Here is a 17,649-nt window from a genome sequence, read left to right as displayed (position 1 = left end):
GACACTCACTCCGTACACCACTGAGAAGACTAAGAGAACCAGGGACACAAAATGCTGTCAAAACCCCTTCAGGCAGAGGCAGGTAGCATGGTTTCCTGCCAACGGTCCCGTCCTCCCCACTGCAGTGTTGCCTCTCTGGCAGGCACCCCCATGTCTGTGTGAATGCCTGAGAGTGGGGACGGGCTGCCTGTGGAGATGCAGCCTCCCCCTGTGCTTGGCAAGGAAGGAAACTCCCCATGTGCTTGCTCCCGATCAGGTGACAAAGGGATAAAGCGAGGAAACGCTTGAGACAGTGCCCAGCAGAAAGGCCCTCAACCTTGGCTGCCCACTGCAGTCAGCCAGGAGCTGTCCACCACCATGACCTGACATAACTGCTCTCAGATGCAGTCTGCATAGTGGAATTTTCTAAGGCTCAACAGATATTTGATCCACAGCTGGGGTTGGGAGCCATACCCCTTGCCTACCGGAAGCGCCTACTTAATCCTGGTCAGTCCCATGTGACCCTCACGCCTCCTTCTGAAACTATGACACCCCTTCCCAGTCTCAGCACTGAGTCCCAGCATCTGAGGGCTGCAGTCTTGGGCTTTTTTAGCAACATCAGTGCATGTGCTGGCTCTGGCCAGGCCTCAGGCTGCACAGGGGCTGCCACACTCCGCTGAAAGCAAACCTCACATCTAAATCTGAGAAAGACGACCCCAGAACTCTTGTTTTAGTAGAAATGAGTGAGTGCAGGAGCAGGTGGCCCTTTCTGGCTGGGGATGCTGTGTGTTCTGGGAACCCTCCTGTAGGTGCCTTGCTCTCTGCCCTGGCTTATTTCAGTGAGGTGCAGGGGCTGCCCAGTGCCTTTGGAAGCCAGATCTGACAGCACAGAGCAGCAACAGTGCCACTGTGGAGACACAGTGCCTGTGAGGCCAGGCTGAGAGGCAGCATCCATGTATATAAAAGTCAGTTCTGATCCAAATTCCCTTTAATGGGTTTTCTTTGGTTGGTGAAGTCATGAGTTTGCTTTTAGAGCATATCATGACTAGAATATGGCTTTTCCTGTCTAAATCTTGTGTTCCTATTGTAAGATACTAAGACACAGAGCCAGGTGGGACGTTGGGGAGATGCTCAGGGCTCTTCCCCCATGTATACAGGAGTTTCATCATGTCACAACGGGTCAAGAGGGGCCTACTGTGAAAGCAGTTTGACCAGGGCTCTTGTGCTCCTTGTCCCTTGACAAGCCATTTGATGGCTTCACTGCCTTGGGATTCTCCCACCAAGAAGGCCTCACCAGATGTGACCACTTGACCTTGAGCCAGAACTCTGAGCCAGAAAAAGCTGCCTTTCTTTGATTTGCCAGTTGGTGGCATTGTGTTATTAGCAGCAGAGGATAGACTAAGGTAGAACTCAGATAGAATACATCATTTCAAACACGCAAGGCCAGAGTCAGGAGGAACAGCAAACCTTTTTCTCCCATCTCCTGCCCCCTGGAGGATATTTTCACTGCATCCCATGGTGGGTGGACCAGGCTTCAGTATCCTGTCATGGCCCATCTCTCTCCCCTTCCCAGCAGAACACGTATGTTGGAAGTGACCTGTGTTCCCTGAGAGTGTGCCGCCTGTGGTCCAGCTCTGGAATGAGCCTGCAACTTCCGGAGATATATTAGTCTGTTACAACCAAGGTGAGGGTCTCAAGCAATCTGGGTTTGGAGGCCAGGGATGCTGCTACACATTTTAAATTTACAGGACAACACCTTACCACAAGGAGCTATCAGCCCAAATTGAAAGCATACGAAGATTGAGAAAACCCTCCTGTAGTTCTTTACTAAGTAGGTGTTATGTATCAGGTGGGTGGTACACCCCAAAAGTATAGTGAGAAGGAAGACAGAGTCATCCCTTGCTCATGAGGGGCACAGCAGTGGTGTTCTGATTTCTATTATTGTTTTTTGGTACTAGGAATCAAACTCAGGACTTTGCACCTGCCAGGTAGGCTCTCTGCTGCTGAGTTACATCACCAGCTCAACATTTTGATTTCTATCAGTGCCCCACTGATCACTTGGACCTAAGAGTCAGAGTGAGACCCACTCTACCCACAGGAGGGTTCCCAGCACATCCAGGACCTCTTAGACCCTAGTGATGGCTTGGAGATCCACTTCCACTCTGGCAATTACCAACCCTGACTTTGTGCAGATGGGCCTGGAAGTGAGGTTAGAATCAGAGATGCCCAGGGCCCCAGATCAACACTCTGACCCTTTATTATGATGGCTGAGTCTGTTCCCTCCACAGCTCTGCCGGAGCCACTCACTCCAGTTCTTGGGTTATCTGGGAAATCCCAGCCTAAAGTCCAAGCTTAGCTATCACATTACCAGAGAATGCTTTTCTGTCCCTAATACCTGCTCCCCTCACTTCAAGTGACCCCGATGTTCAATGGATTTCATCCTTCATCTGCAGCCCTGCATGCAATTTCCAGCTTTTGGAAAGGGCTGTAGTGGTCCCAAGCACCAGTCTTGGGGCCAGATGCTTGGACCTGGCTTCCACCTTGCCACTCACTAACTCTGATTTGGGGTGAGCTTCTTAACTTCCCCTACAGTGCTTCCCTGAAGGGAGGGTGTGAGGATTAAATGAAGCAACACAGTCAGGACCCACTCAGTAAACACTGCCCCTCATTCTTTCTCACTGTGTTACTCTGGTGGCCAGTACATTAGACATGCATTGTATTCGGAACCCAAAATGCCATCTCAGAGACGTTCTGGCAGGTGGCCAGGGTCATGCAGCTAGTAAACAGCAGAGCCAGGATCCAGATCCAAGCCTCAGTTGCTGGAGTCCATGCTCTGAACCCCAAATCCTAAGCCTGCTACTGCATGGCTATCTGGACCTACCACTCTGGCTTTTGCGACTTTCTGGGAAGAAATGCCAGGGTTTGGTGGGAACTTGAGCCTGCTTGGCTGGCCTGGCACATGGCCCAGGAAGTGAATCAGAGCTGGTGCCTTCTACCCTCCGGGGAGAACAGCCCCCTCCAGCCCAGACCCCTCGAGCCAAGGCCAGTGTCTCTTTGCCCTGCAGGCCCATACTGTCTTTTGGCCCCTTTTGTAGATGAGGATCTTTTTGTGTTCTTGGCAATCAGATTTCTCTAATCTTTTTCTTTTTCAAAACATGGTCCTACAATCACAGCTTTCCTTCTAATCAGGTTGGTGGGGTAGAAACAAAGACAAGGTCTATATAGTTAAATGTGCAAAAGAATTTAATTAAAAAACCTTTCTGTCTATATCATGGGCCTAGGGAAGAGTCAGCATCATGTCTTTAGGAGAGAAAGATATTCGGTGATAATAATAATTAACATTTTTGACCACGTTTTAAGCAGAGAGCTCCATACTTCATGCTCTTGACCCGTTTATTTTATAAGGAAGTTTTTCAAGGCTGTTTTCAGAGTAAGGAAATTGATCCTTACTAAAGACAAGCAATTTCACCACATTCATGCTGCTAGAACAGGAACTGAGGCCAAGGGCTATCTACACTGAGACTATGCTCTTGTGCTAACTCTGATCTATTTTAAGAGTTAAATATATACACTGAGGTGCAGGCATTGTACAAAATGCCACAGAATCACCACCAAAGCCTGTGCTCTCAGGGAGACAGAAAATAAACAAGCAGGCCTGAGGGACAGGCAGCCATAGAGGTGGCAGGTGGTCTTCTGCAGAATGGGGGAAAAGGAAGGTGGAGCTGAGAGCCAGGTGACCCCTGATGGAGTGGTGAGAGGGTAAGGGAAGAGAGCAAGTGCAAAGGGCCTGAGACGGGAAGGTGGGAGAGTGTTCTGAACAGCATATTCCAAGGTTCTACTACAGCCCGTCTAGTCATGGTGTAGTGTGGGGAGCCAGGTCTCATAGCTTTGTAAGGCACAGTAAGCTTTTTTGCAGTGTTTTCTCTGAGCAGACGTTGAGCCATTGAAGGATTTTGGTGGAGAAACAAGATGATCACGTGGCAGGGATTTCTCTGGCCTCTGTGCTGGAGGCCAGGAGGAGTGCTGGGGAGAGACTGAGACTTGGACCAGGCTCATGTGGCAAAGACTCACGGCTCATGTCTTGGAATCAGGTTTGAAAACAGAGGTAGCAGGACTTGCAGGTGAATTGGATACAAAACAAGAGAAAAGTCAAATGTGATATTTCAAGGGTGATGACTTGTGCCACGGGGAGAACAGAGTCACCGTGAACCAAGCTGGCGGAAGCCTGGGGTGAGCAGGACTTTGAAGGAAGACTGAGAATGTGCTTTGCACACGCAATGTCTCGGGAGAAGGTCAGGAGAAAGGTCTGGGCGGGGATGGAAATGACGGCACAGGGAACAAGGACCCTGGAGAGATGAGCAGGAGGGGCTCTGGCCGAGCCCAGGGTGTGTGGGGGAGCAGGGGAAACAGCCCAGGGCTCAGGAGGGGGCTGCGGCGGGCTGGGGCCTGGAAGGCTGAATGCGCTGTCTCCTAGGCACCAACGGGGACCATCAGGCTCCATTCCACAGGCAGGTCCACCTTGATTCTTGTGTAGCTTTCCTAAAAAAATTGCCTTCTTTTCTCCTCTCACTGACAGCAAACCCTTCCTTAGAGTTCATATGTGTACAAACCATGCTTTAGATGGTAATTATGTACAACATTATGCAAATTCTCTTTTGTTGTTGTTGTTGATATTTTTTTCTTTGAGATGGGTGTCAATATGTAATTCAGGCTGGCCTTGAACTCACTACGTAGGCCAGGAGACCTGGAACTCATGGCCATCCCCCTGCCTCAGCCGCTTGAGTGCTGGAATTACAGACTTGTGCCACCACAACCGGAGGTACAATTGTGATTGGGTTCATACTCCTAGTCCCATTTTAGACATGGAGAACTTGAGATGAAACACCTTATCCTAAGTTGAACGGGTAGATACACAAATCCAATCTTCTTTTACTCTGAAACCTATGGTCTTTGCCTTTGTCGTGCTTTCTTCTCTCATCTTTTAATCACTAAATCAATATTTGTAGAAGGCGTGACACGTGTCAGCCACACACTAAGTGCTGGCCCTATGGGGATGGCACAGCGGGCTACATCTCTGCCCTGCCCTTATCTATAACTCCCACTGCTGCACGAAAACTCTCTTAGACAGCAGAGCTTCCATTCTCCAGGCCCCAAACCGGCCCTTTCTAGAATCTTCTACACCTCCTCCATCTTGAAGTCTAATAAATATTTTCTTGCATATTCTTGCAGGACATAGTTCTGAGGTAGACATTTCAGGTTGGGCCTTATACATGAAGCATTATGGGAGCTGACACATCAGAAGAGGGCTGGACTTGCCCCTGTGTGGGAGCTTTGAGCTCCAAAACATTTTGGTATGTTGTGCTTGTTGCCAAAACAATCTGGGATGGAGCTTGGGGAAGAAAGCAGATGGGAATAAGGCCAGGTGTGACCTTCCGGATTCCACAGCTCAGGCGGGCACTGGTGTGCTTATCAGTCAGCACACACACACCGGAGGGAAGGGGCCCTCTCTGCTGAGCGAAGAGAGTTCCACTTCTGAGGGGCAGCAGGGCTACGGACGCGTTACCTTCCAGGCCTCGTAACTGACAAAGCACTGTCCATCTTGCACAGCCAAGGGGCTCAATTTAAAGAACACACACACACACTCACACTCACACAAAGGTGAATCTTTTAATGTATCCAGAAAGCACTCATATAGAAAATGCATAGCAGCAAATTAGATAAACGTCAATTTTAAAGAGAGAAAATCAATACGAATGACGGTACAGAATTTCAAAACAAGATCATAGGAGAGTAACAAAAGTTAATATATTGCCTATTGTTATCTTCAAAGTAGTTGATCAGATTACAAGATACAGGTATGCAAAACTGATCAAACCATAGAAGCATAAATTGTTCTTTTCAGTGAACTAAAAGAAATCAGTAGTGTAATTATCTTAGCTATCTTGTACATATATAATTTTTTCTTTTGCATTTCGTCTTTTCTCCTTTCCCCCATCCCAGTTCTTTTCTTTTGAACAGTTTTTTTCCCTTTCACAATATCTGTGGTACATTTTGGATCTTATTTATCCTTTCAGTTTCTGACACTCAGGAGACAATATGATGGATGTTTACACATATAGGTTTATTTCACTTATGAGTATGGTCTCCAGTGGCATCCATTTACCCATAAAAGCCTCCCATGTATTCTTCTTTATAGCTGAGTAGTACTCCACTGTATAAAAGCATACATCTTCTTTATCCATTCTTCAACTGATGGACATTTGGGTTGTTTCCAAGACTTAGCTATTCCAAATTGTGCTGCTACAAACATGTGTGTCACTGTGGTATGATGCATTTAATTCTTCTGGAAAAAGTACTCAGAGGGTAAATAGCTGAGTCGAATGGGACCTCTAATCCTACTTTTTAAAAAAAAATCTCCACACTGATTTCCACAGTGGCTGTAGCAGTCTATGTTCCCACCAAGAGTGGAGAGGGCCTCCTTTTCCCACACAGTTTTACCAGAATTGGTCATTGGTTGATTTCTTGATGATAGCCATTCTCTCTGGAGTGAGATGAAATATCAGTGTTGTTTTAGTTTGCATTGTTTAAATGACCAATGATGTCGAACACTTACTTTCTCATATATTTATTTGCTATTTATATTTCTTCATCTGAGAAGCATGTATTCATCTCAGATGCCCATTTTTACATTGGGTCTTTGAATTTGGAGGTCTGAGTTTTTCAATTCTTTATATGTTCTAGATATAAGTCCTTTGTCTGAGGGACACTTGGCTGACATTTTTTCTCACTCTGTGAGTTTCCTTTTCACGTTATTGGTGATTTCTTTTGATGTGCAAAAACTTTTCAGAGATATGAGATCCCAGTTGTCTATTCTTTGTAGTGTTTCCTGTGCAGCCTGGGTTTTTTCATGAAGTCTCTGCCTACAACATTTCTACCTACTCTCTCTTCCAGGAGATTTAGCGTTTTTGTTTTAGCATTAGATCTTCAATCCACTTTGACTTTAGTTTAGTACATGATGATAGGTATGGGGCTAGTTTTAGTCTTTGGCATGCAGCAAACCAGTATTTCTAGTGCCATTTATTAAAGAGACTATCTTCCACTGAATATATTTGGCTCCTTTGTCAAAGACAAGATAGCCGACTTTGTTTGTAGCTGTGTCTGCATCATCTAATCCAGTTTACAGATCCTCAGGTGGTTTTTTTTTTTTTTTTTTTTTTGCTGGTACTATGATGATTTTATCACAGTAGCTTTGCAGAATTTCAAATCAGGAACTGTGATATCTCCTGCCTTGCCTTTGTTGCCCAGGATTGCCTTTGCTATTCTAGATCTCTTCTGTTTAATGAATTTTATCCTGTGACATTTTTACTTTTTATTTTTCGTTTACTTTTTTAAAACTATTATCTTACAACATTCCTTCAGCATGTGGGTATTGGGAACATTTGAACAAAAATACTAGTTTCTAGAACTTTCTAGAAGGATACGGAAGGGGATGCACATGTAGTAGGGACTGACGAATCATCTGAAGACCATAAATGTCACTCTTCTGTCTTCCTGCAAAGACAACTACTGAGATTTGGAGTTAGTTAGAAATAATGTGCAGCCTCCAGGTCAAAGACAGGGCCAGCCAAAGTGGAGGTAATTGCTCTTTGTTCAAAGACAGTTATCCACAGAGAAGCATGTCACTCAGCTTTCTGTCTCTGTAACAAACACTGAGATAAGCAGCTTAATAAAAGAAAAGGATTACTTGGCTCAGGAGTTCAAAAATTTCCATCCATGTCCCCTGGCCTGTTGTGTGGGCTTGCAGGGGCACAATACTTCATGGTGACAGCACGGTACTAAGAGGCCATTTTCTCAATATCCCGGTCAGGGCCACACCCTCAGTAACTTTAATTCCTACTACCTCTTAGAGGTTGTCCCACTTCCCAGTAGCACTGCAGCTTTCATGCATGAACCTTCAGTGGCCATTGCAGATCTAACTGTGGCCGGGCAGCTCAGAGATGTCAGCTCAGTTCTGAAGCTGATGATAGCATTCTCAGGTCAGGCCCAGGACTCCATCCTACTGTACCAGAATCTTCAGTGTGACTCCAGCATGTCAAGTGCCATCCCGGCCACTAGAGTGTCATAAAGACAGTGTTGTCTTTGCTAGAAGGCAACTAGCAGAAACTCAGAGTTGTGAAAAACATCATGAACTGTGTATAATATGAAGGCAAGTTCTTGATTTGGAATACTTTTACCAGTGAGAGACACCTGGCTTAATTCCTCCATTTAGCTCTAGGCTCAAAATTCTCCTAGGGGCAGAGGCTCCCCACCAACCCATTGCATCTTCTACTTGCCATCTCCTACTCGCATCCCTGCCTTGCTACCCTTTTCCTCTCTAGCTTTTGCATAATTAACTTTACCCTCATTTTCCCCACCAGGAAGGCACTCGAACACCACCTGGTAGGAGTCTCTCACCCCTTGGTTATGTTGAGTGCCTGAGAAATGAATGAATAAATGAACTGTGGATGAATGCATAACCCATGGGAAGCACTTAGCACAGTGCCTGGAACGTGGCAAGTGAGAGAGAACTATGAGTTTTATGGTGTCACTGACGATATATGCACACATTGTGGTGAGTGTGTATTAAGCTCTGGCAACCCTCTATGTCCCTGTATCGTAGTGAGAGCAGAAGGTGTCCCCTCATCCCTACTCCCAGCACCACCATTCCACTCCACCCCCAACACAGAGGCCAACAAATAATGTTTCTGCCAACCCTGGCTCCTCATGTTTACTCTTTGGGAACGGTTCACCCTGTTTCCTTAACTCTTCAGTTAAAACAACTTTAAACTCTTCCTGTGAATGTGTATATGACCGATCACAGTCTCAGCCTTGCATCCCAACCCAGCCCAGACCACTTCCCATTTCTGGGACTCTCACATCTTTCAGCAGTTATATACATCACATGTCTCTACTCTGCCCTATTTTATTCCTGATGATGGTCTCCCCAGAATGCAGCTCTAATGTCTCCTCCTCCAGGAAGATCAACCAGATCTTCCAGAGGTTTCTACCTCTTTCAAGGTAGCATTCTCTGCCCATTACATCCCTTATCCTAGGGCACCATCCTCACCAGGCCTTTCCCCCTCAACCTAGAAAGTGCTGCAATGGCAGAGGTCCTGCGTTAGGTGCCATGGGTACAGGCCTGAGCCTCAGCTGCCAGAGTTCCTGGGGTCCATTTCTGCCTCCTCTTTTATTGCCTTGACAACTTACTAAATCACGTGATGCACAAGGCATCCCTCTGAAAGCAAAGATCCTAATTATTACATTTACACAAGCATCAAATACCACAGACCCATGGGTAACACTTTAAAGAGGGAATCAGGAGTGGGTCATGTAAGAGATGACTTGGGGTGGTTGGAACTGAAAGTCACCCATAAATATTTCACTACTTATCTAGGTTTATGATGTCAGGAGTTCTTTTGCAATCAGAGTCAGAGAAAGTAAACAATGGTTGCATATATTTCAGAAAATGGCCAGAGCTTTATTATCCTTGTTAAGTCAAGAGAAAATACTTTGCACTGAAATCACCAAGCTGGCTTTTTACCTGGAGGACAGATCTCCATTGCTCACAAGCTCAGAGCGTTGTGGGCTTTGAAAACTTAGCCCACACTCTCTGAGAATCACATCTCAGGTGGTGAGGAGAAAGTAAATTAGAGAACAGAAAAATTATAAAATCTGTTTAAATATTTAACTGAACGCTGAGACACAAGGTCTCTTCTTGTGCGGAACTTGCAGAGCTTCCCCTTAGATGGATGGGCACCCCATGTTGCTTCACTTAGGGTGACTATCTGTTCCGTTCAGCCTCCCTAGCAGTAGGTGGCCTGAAACATGCTGAGGAAGAAGGTGCAGAGGGAGCTCCAGGACTCCCCACAGAACTCCAGGGCCGTCTTTCTCTGCGTCTCCACATCTGGGTCATCCAGACACTCGGGGTCTGTCTTGGTCACTGCTGGGGTAGAGGAGACCTCTTCTATGGCCTGGTGGGGCTCTTTGGAGGAAGCCTCTTTGATGTTGGGATGCTCCAAGGGGAAGAGCTTTGATTCCACCTTCCTGACCTTCATATCCTCCAGCACAGTGGAGTTCGCCAGCTTGAGATTAGATTCTGGAAACTTCTTTCTGCACACTTTGGTCTTCAGGACACTCTTTGAGTCCCGGCAGATGTTCTTCTGTCTGTGCAGCATCCGGGTGATTTGTTTCCAGTAGATCTTCTCGCTGTGGTGCTTCAGGCACTCAGTTGGGTTGCCAGCGAAGACACAGGAAAGCCTGTGCTGTGCCTGTGTGCATTCAACCCTCAGGGCGACTCCCGGCTCCTGTGCAGCCGTGGTCCACGTGCAGCTGGCTCCTTGGTCTCTGCTGACAAACTTGCCATTGGTGATGGACGTCCTGCTTCTCTGCTTACTCTGGGCCTTGTCCAGAACTGATGAGTCCCCATCTGCTGTGCTGATCTGTCTGTGCTTTGCTTCATTTTTGACCTTTTGTGTGAGCACCTGAGAGGCCAGGAGGAGGAGTGAGAGCAAGGTGAGGTTGTGGACCCTCATGGCTCCAGCTGGACAGGCACCTGCAGAACCAAAGGCAGGGGCGTCAGAGCCGAGGAGGGTAGGGCTGCAAATGGACCTCCCACCCTGATACCTGAAACCACTAAAGGAGACCGGCCATCTGTCTGGCTCTTGCAATCACTAAATAGGCAACTTATCTGTTCCCATTTCCACTCAAACTGAGTCTTGAGTGTCCGAAAACTATCCTGCTTCATCTTTCCCTGTGCTTCTCTCTGAGCATCATGAATTTTCCCCTCAGTCATGCCTGAATTTGCTCAATCACTCACTCACACAAGAAGCAGTGATTGCACACCTACAGTGCCCCATACCCTATACCAACTGCTGAGCACACTGTGCAGAGTGAGAGGGTTCAGGCCCTGAGGGGCTCACAGGCCCTCAACATATTTACACAGCATCCACCATGCTATCTGTCTCCTCTGTGTTCTCAACTTGATCTGGAACAGGCCTCTCTCTCCCTCTAAGTCTTAGGTCCTTTATTTGGACACCAAGGTGTTAAGTGAAGTTACCACAAGCTTAAATATCATTTGGGTTCTCTTCTGTGAGAACCCCAAAGTATACATTAATTGAAAAGTAAAATAAAAGATAGAAAATAGGAAACAGGGAGCTGGACCTTTTGCAAATGGGAAGGAGACCAAGAGATGAAGGGAGTGGGGAGAGAGGAAAGGAGAAAGGAATGAAGATGCATTATGCACACAGGAATGCAGTCATTATGTCCTGGAAACACGTACTAACAAAAATTAAAATTAAAATTGAACAAATGAAATAACTGCCAAACCTCTGCTAGACCCAGTGTGCTAGATTTCTATCTCGCAGTCCGTGAAGAAACAAATGCCCATAGAATGAGAAACCACACACAGTCACAGAAAATTCACAGAAAGTGTTGACTCACAGGTTACACATGACACCCTGAGCTGGCTGGGGCTGTGGAGTAGAAGATTTCAGGAGAAAGTAGGCATCCTAGGGAGGCCTGAGGTGGGGTGGTCATCTGACTTGACTAGGCAAAGCAACCAGGTTGGAGAGGGGTGAATTTCAACCAGATCTTTTAGACCTTGAGGCTGCAGGCAAGGTTCGTGGCTATTTGACTTCTGGAGGAGCCCTATGGTGACATAGCATTGGGAATGTGGATAGCCTTAATGCCTTCTGGAAAAAATATTGTATTGAATGAAAAGGATGAGCTTCAGTGTCACACTAAATAGCATGAATTTTCATCAAGTGGACTATAAAACACACACCCAATGGGAAAAAAAGAAGCTCGTGTTTATCTGACATCTCTTATGTGCTAAGCACTGACCTAGTATTTGATTCTCACCCTGTCTAATCCAGCCAAGAGCCCTGCCACTTAAATGACCCCCACCCCCTTCGTGACTGCTGAGACAGATAAGGTTCAGGCAGATAAGACAGTTACTGAAGATCCAGAGCTGTGCAGAGAGCAGACCACATCTGTCATCCTAACCAGCCTCCAAGATCACCTATGCTTTGCTCCTGGGTATTCAGAAAATATTGGCGAACCATAAAAAAGCCAGGAACCACACAAGACATACATTGTGAGGATAACATAGCCCACAGAAGCCACGCTCTTATTTTCATACAGGATTTTGTTTGAACGAGGGGCAGGTCTGGGAAATGGCTGTGATCTCCCAGATTTGCATCTGGGAATTTGTCCATCCCTGGGAATGAGAAAAGAAGAGGGAATTACAAGGACAGGAGGCAGAGGAAGAAAATGGGACAGGGGCAAGGCAGGCGGGTGGAGGCTCGGTCATGCCACAGGGCACTAGACTCAGCCTCTACCTGTGCCTGATGGAACCCAGATGGCAGGAACTCAGGGCCTCATGTCACATACGAAACTCCTAAGCGAAGGAGGCTCTTACCTCGCTCTGTGTGTATAGACCCAGCACTGTCCCAGAGGCGAGCCTGATCGAGTTGCGAGCTCCCAGCTCCTAGCTGCCTCCACCGCAGCACAGGTAGGTTTGGCTATTTATACAGGAGCCCAGACCAGCCACTGGGCTTTACAATTTGTGGAGCTTTCTTCACACTCCTCCCAGCCACGCCCCTTGCAGGGAGCCAGTTCCTGCAGGGAAAGTGCTGGGTGGAGTCCAGCCAGCAGGGGCTGCGTGGATGGAGGCCATCCTTAGAGCTGCTACCTGCAACCTTTCCACCCAGAGACCAGAACAGGGGCCCATCTCAGCCTCAGCAAGACCCGCCTGGGTGAGGGCAGGGCTCTTGCAGTGACATCGGTGGGGAGGACAAAATTGCACTAAGTGCAGGAATCTTGCCGGTTGTCTTAAGTGCAGGCAAAGTGAGACGGCGAGCAACATGCCTGCCTTTACACCAGGGCAGGGTGGCGCGGGGAGACGCAGCGGCTTATCCAAGCTCACAGAACTGGAAATTGGGGAATCCCAACTTATACCCAGGGGACTCGGCAACCATAGTCTGATCTCTTTCCCTTCTCCAATGCCATAAATCTTTGGAGGGTGAGTGACTGATGTTAGTTTCTAAATCTGTTTTCATGGTGTTATCTGAAGTCACTGTGTGGGCAGAGGGTTCCATGGGCCCTGAGAATCTAGTAAAGAGGGAATTGCCACCAATATGGGGATTTCTGTTGGAAAAATTCACCTTCAGGTTATGTGCAGGGAGCTTGCCCTGGTTAGCCTGTTAAAGCCAGAGCCTCATATCTAAATGACCTAGGCAGAGAACCCTGCCATAGCTGAGTGACACTGTCCGAACTGCTAACCTTCCTGGACTGCTGCTCGCTTCCTGTGTTGTGTGGGTGACAACAGTGCCCAGTGGGTGGCTGAAGACTGGAGTCCTGGGTTGGAAGTGAACACAAAGAGATGCAGGACAGTGCTGGTTCTTAATGAGAGCTTAACCTGCGTTTTTTGAAAACAGACATTTGCATTAGTGCATAGTGTTAGCTGTTTTTGAGAATGTTCCCCATTTATGATGAATTTGGTATTTCTTTCTTTTTTTTTTTTTTTTTGTATGAGTGATCAAACTTATGACCTAGTACTTGCCAGGTAGACGCTTATGCTGCTGAGCTAAATCCCCAACCCTTGGCATTTTTTTATTACCAGTAATTGAATGCACTTCTCATCCAGTCTTGGTAATGCATGATATGATATCATCTCATATGGTGTATGATATCACATGACATGGCATGATGTGATATTGTATGATATATGATATTGTATGATGTAATATGAGAAGATATTGATATGAGTGGGTCTATTGGGTTCTCAGGTGAGCTTTCAAGTGCAATATTATCAGGCCAAGTTGGTAAAAATCAGTCCCTTCTTCAAAAGTAATCTTGTGTTCATAAATTTTAAAGATGCTGACTGGCTGTTAAAACAATATTCATTTCTTGCTTCAAATAATATGCAAGAAGCACTACCCATTGCCAGGGGAAATGGTTTAATGGAGATCAATGCAACTTAACTAGTCGGGCCGGAAATACTCATCTCTGGCTATCTGAAGACAACTTGCACTCCAGGTTTAAAGTGCTCATTAGTCATAAGATTTCAGGATTCTTGTCCAGCAAATCAAATGACACACAGTGATAAAGTGCGGTTTCTTTTGAAAATTAAGAAACTGTAAAGTGATGATATTGCAGCTTTGGGTGTGAAATATTGCTGAAAATGTATTAAAACTTGTTTAATAAGAATAACTTTTCCAGGATGATCTTGAGGCCTTCATAGGCAAATGGAGACAGCTTGAGACTATCCTCATGAGTGAAATAAATAAGAATCATATTTATAAATACTACATTGTGTCTCTAGTGTAAAAAGTAATAAGAAATGTAGGAGTAATAAAACCCAAAATGTGTAATTGCTATTGTAAAAAAGAGAGGAATAGAAAGTGCTCTAAAGGATGTAACTGCATGTCTGTTTAAGTGTATAGGACTGATAACCATCTACTGTTATCATCTACTAATAACCAACTGCCGTTTTTAGTAGATAAAAGTGCTAGCATATCCATTTTGAGTGACACAACCAAATAAAAATACATTACTAAGTTTTTGTTGGATAGTTGAACAGAATTGTTTTCCAGTCTCGCTTTTTAATATCCACTTTGTATGCTTCACTTTTGTAACTTGAACAACTATTTGTAAGAAGACAATATGTAATTATCAACTAGTGATTTCTTACTGTTTATTTTTTAAATTATGTATTATTTCTACCGTTTTTCTGTTTTTTTTTCTTTAAGTTAAAAAAGAAAGGCCTAATAACAAAAAAACTTTAAAAAAATAAAAAATACCTTTTCCAAAACATGTGATGCTATCCCAATTTGTTAGATTCAGTGTTCAGATGATTCTAATTCTGGGCCCATTTAAAAGTCCCTTGCAGTTATCATGTTGGGTGAGTCCAAATGACACTGCTGTTTTTAGTAGATAAAAGTGCTAGCATATCCATTTTGAATGACACAACCAAATAAAAATACATTATTTTCCTCAGTGGGATGATTTCAAAGCCTTATTCATATGCAAATATATTTTACACACACACATATATATTTTAAAGCTCTTTTATCATCAACTTTCCTTCATGAATCATACTTTTTAATCATCTCTGGATTTCTCTTACCATCTTCTTTTTCAAGAGAATCATTCTTGAACAGCAAATATCCTTGAAAGAACTCTGTCCTCTCAGATAAAACTTTCTGATATCTCTACAGCTCTCCCCATAGACACACACATGTGCACAGATGCACACACTTTCATGCACACGCTTTACACACTGTTGCACATACACAGCCCTCCTGTACATGAAATACCATGTACAGGCCCAGACACACACGTTAGCACACCGAGGTCTCCCTTTTGGATGTTCAGCCCTAGCCCACGCGTGTTACAAGAAAGAATAGATGTGGCCCTCTGAAGCCAGAATAGGGTAGACAAGCCGCCCTTTCGCCCTCTAAGGCCGAGGGTCACCATGCAGGGGGCACCATGAATCCAAAGGGCGCTCACAGATTGCCTACTGTGTCAGGCTTTCCTCTCAGTTGTGGGCTGGCTGGGAATGCAGTAAAAATCTCACAGTCTGTGTCCTCAAGGCAACAGAAGAGTGGAAAGAGATGTTGAAAACTGAGGGTGTTACAGGGCTAATTGCTGTGTTAGAGGGCAGCCTCTGGGCATCTGGGTGAGGACATCTAACCTAGCCAGGAGCAGAGGAGGATTTCCCAACAGCCTGCAGTTATGCAGAAAGAGCTCAAAAGCAGGGGAGAGGGAATGCTCTCCAGTCATCCCAGTCACTCTCTGGTATAAAGGGCTCGCATGGCCTTTCCAGAGGATGCCCACTATAGCTGATACGCAAACAGTGTTGGCCATGTTTGATGGCTTCCTTGGTGGATCTGCACTTCTGAACTCTGGATGAGACAATCACGCAGACCAGGATAAAACCAACAATCAACACAGGATGGTGTGCAGCTGATGTACCAAGTTCTTTGGTGAAAGTTTTGAACAAATGGGTCCTCTGTCAAATGAGCAGCTGCCTGGTCAATGGAACCGTTTGTAATTCACGGTCCCAGGGGAGTATGGACCCTCCATCCATCCTCTTGCCCTTGTAGGATGAGGCAAGAGAGAAAATGCATAGGCAGGTTAAGGTTCAGTGCAAATAGAAACTCTCTGAGCAGCTTACTTGATCGGCTGTTTAAAGAAACCATTATGGCTCCCAACTAACCCAATTATCAAGACATGAAAGTTCATTGAGTGACTCTATTTCCTGCATTGAGTACTGTGTTCTGAGAATTGGACTGTGTGCCTCGATCCCTGTTATTAATACTTGTCATCACTGAGAAATAAGGAGTGGCCTGGCATAGCCTTGTGTTGGGACCTTTGTATAGGCAGAGACATGTGTGATTTTGATTCATACTTTGGATATTTGTGAGGCAAGACATTCTCAGAGTTTTTTCCCCCTGAAGGGGATCTTTCTCAGGCAGTGTCCCAACAACTTATAATAAATGCCAGCCATTGGCCAGAGTACCCAGGACTAAGACAAGCGCCTGAAGTTCAGCCAAGCAGATGACCTCGTGGGTCCCACCCTCCTCAGCAACACCTGGCTGAGGGCCCACCTGGCTGAGGGCTGATTTCCGGCAATGCTGTGCCAAGCTCTGTGCTGTGCAGCACTGAGCATGGCCAGTGCATGGCCTGTGAGAGCCCACTGATGTTCCCTGCTACACAGTGGGTCTGGGAGGAGAGATCACCACCCCATCACCACAACACCTGGCAAGAGATGGGGGACAGGAGAAGCCCAAACCTCTTGCAGATGGGATATTCCAGAGGGCTCCACCTGAGCTCCCCTGCCACTGCCATTCAGAGAGCCCCTCAGGGGTGCGCTTGTGGGGTGCTGCTTCCTTACCCAAATCATAAGGGGCTGGGAAGGAAGAGTTGCAGGGGTCCCGGGTCTGAGTCTCTATTTTCAGGCAAGCCCTGTGTGTGGCCGATCCATGTTGTTTGAATGGTGTTTATCACAAGGCAGTTTCATGGACCGGAAGCCTTGGACAAATTACAGCTGCCACTGTGCTCACCGATCTCCAGGGAGTCCAGCTCCAGAGACCTGAGAGAAGCGGACGAAGCAGTGAGGGAAGTCATGACAAGCACTGAGGGGAGCACCTGTGGACTTCACTTCGGAAAGAAAATTTGTCAGTGAGGAATCTGTTGTCATTGGAACCCTCAGAAGACTAACAGATGTTGGGCTTGTGTCTCAGTTACTTTCTTGGCCGTGGGACGTAACACTGGACACCTGCAACTTAAAGGAGGCGAGGTTTCAGAAGTTTCAGGGTTTATGTGAGTGGTGCCGTGGTGGGAGGGGCTGGGAGGAAAGCTGCTCACACCAAGGTGGCGAGGGGAGGACACATCTTTCCCCATCACACCCACAGGGGCCACTTCCTCCGGCCAGCTCCACCTGATAACAGCACATTGAGCTGTAGCGGCCCCATGAGTCAATCACCCTTCAGAAGCCTCAGCTGTGAGCACATGAGGTTCTTGGGGGAACACCTAGGCAAAACCCACCACAACTTGTACGTCTGCAGTGAATGAATGCATCAGTAACTCTTCCGAGAGGAAGATGTCATCAAGATTGAGGTAATAATA

General features: G+C 46.2%; 1 protein-coding gene across 1 annotated transcript; it reads right to left on the bottom strand.

The window, feature by feature from the left end:
• Positions 1 to 9,471: 9,471 nt before the first annotated feature.
• LOC100726816 (fibroblast growth factor-binding protein 1) lies at positions 9,472 to 12,594 on the bottom strand. The gene is made up of 2 exons (XM_003465071.4): positions 12,437 to 12,594; positions 9,472 to 10,570 (listed from the first exon to the last, which is right to left on the bottom strand). The coding sequence occupies exon 2, from the start codon at positions 10,548 to 10,550 to the stop codon at positions 9,822 to 9,824; it is 729 nt and encodes a 242-aa protein (XP_003465119.1). The 5' UTR covers positions 10,551 to 10,570; positions 12,437 to 12,594; the 3' UTR covers positions 9,472 to 9,821.
• Positions 12,595 to 17,649: the final 5,055 nt, after the last annotated feature.

This window comes from Cavia porcellus, unplaced genomic scaffold, assembly GCF_034190915.1.
Source record: "Cavia porcellus strain 051 isolate PalLab524CR breed Dunkin Hartley unplaced genomic scaffold, mCavPor4.1 scaffold_18, whole genome shotgun sequence".
Classification (NCBI taxonomy): Eukaryota; Metazoa; Chordata; class Mammalia; order Rodentia; family Caviidae; genus Cavia; species Cavia porcellus.
Note: the sequence above shows the minus strand (reverse complement) of the source record. Positions and strands in the feature narration are given on the sequence as shown.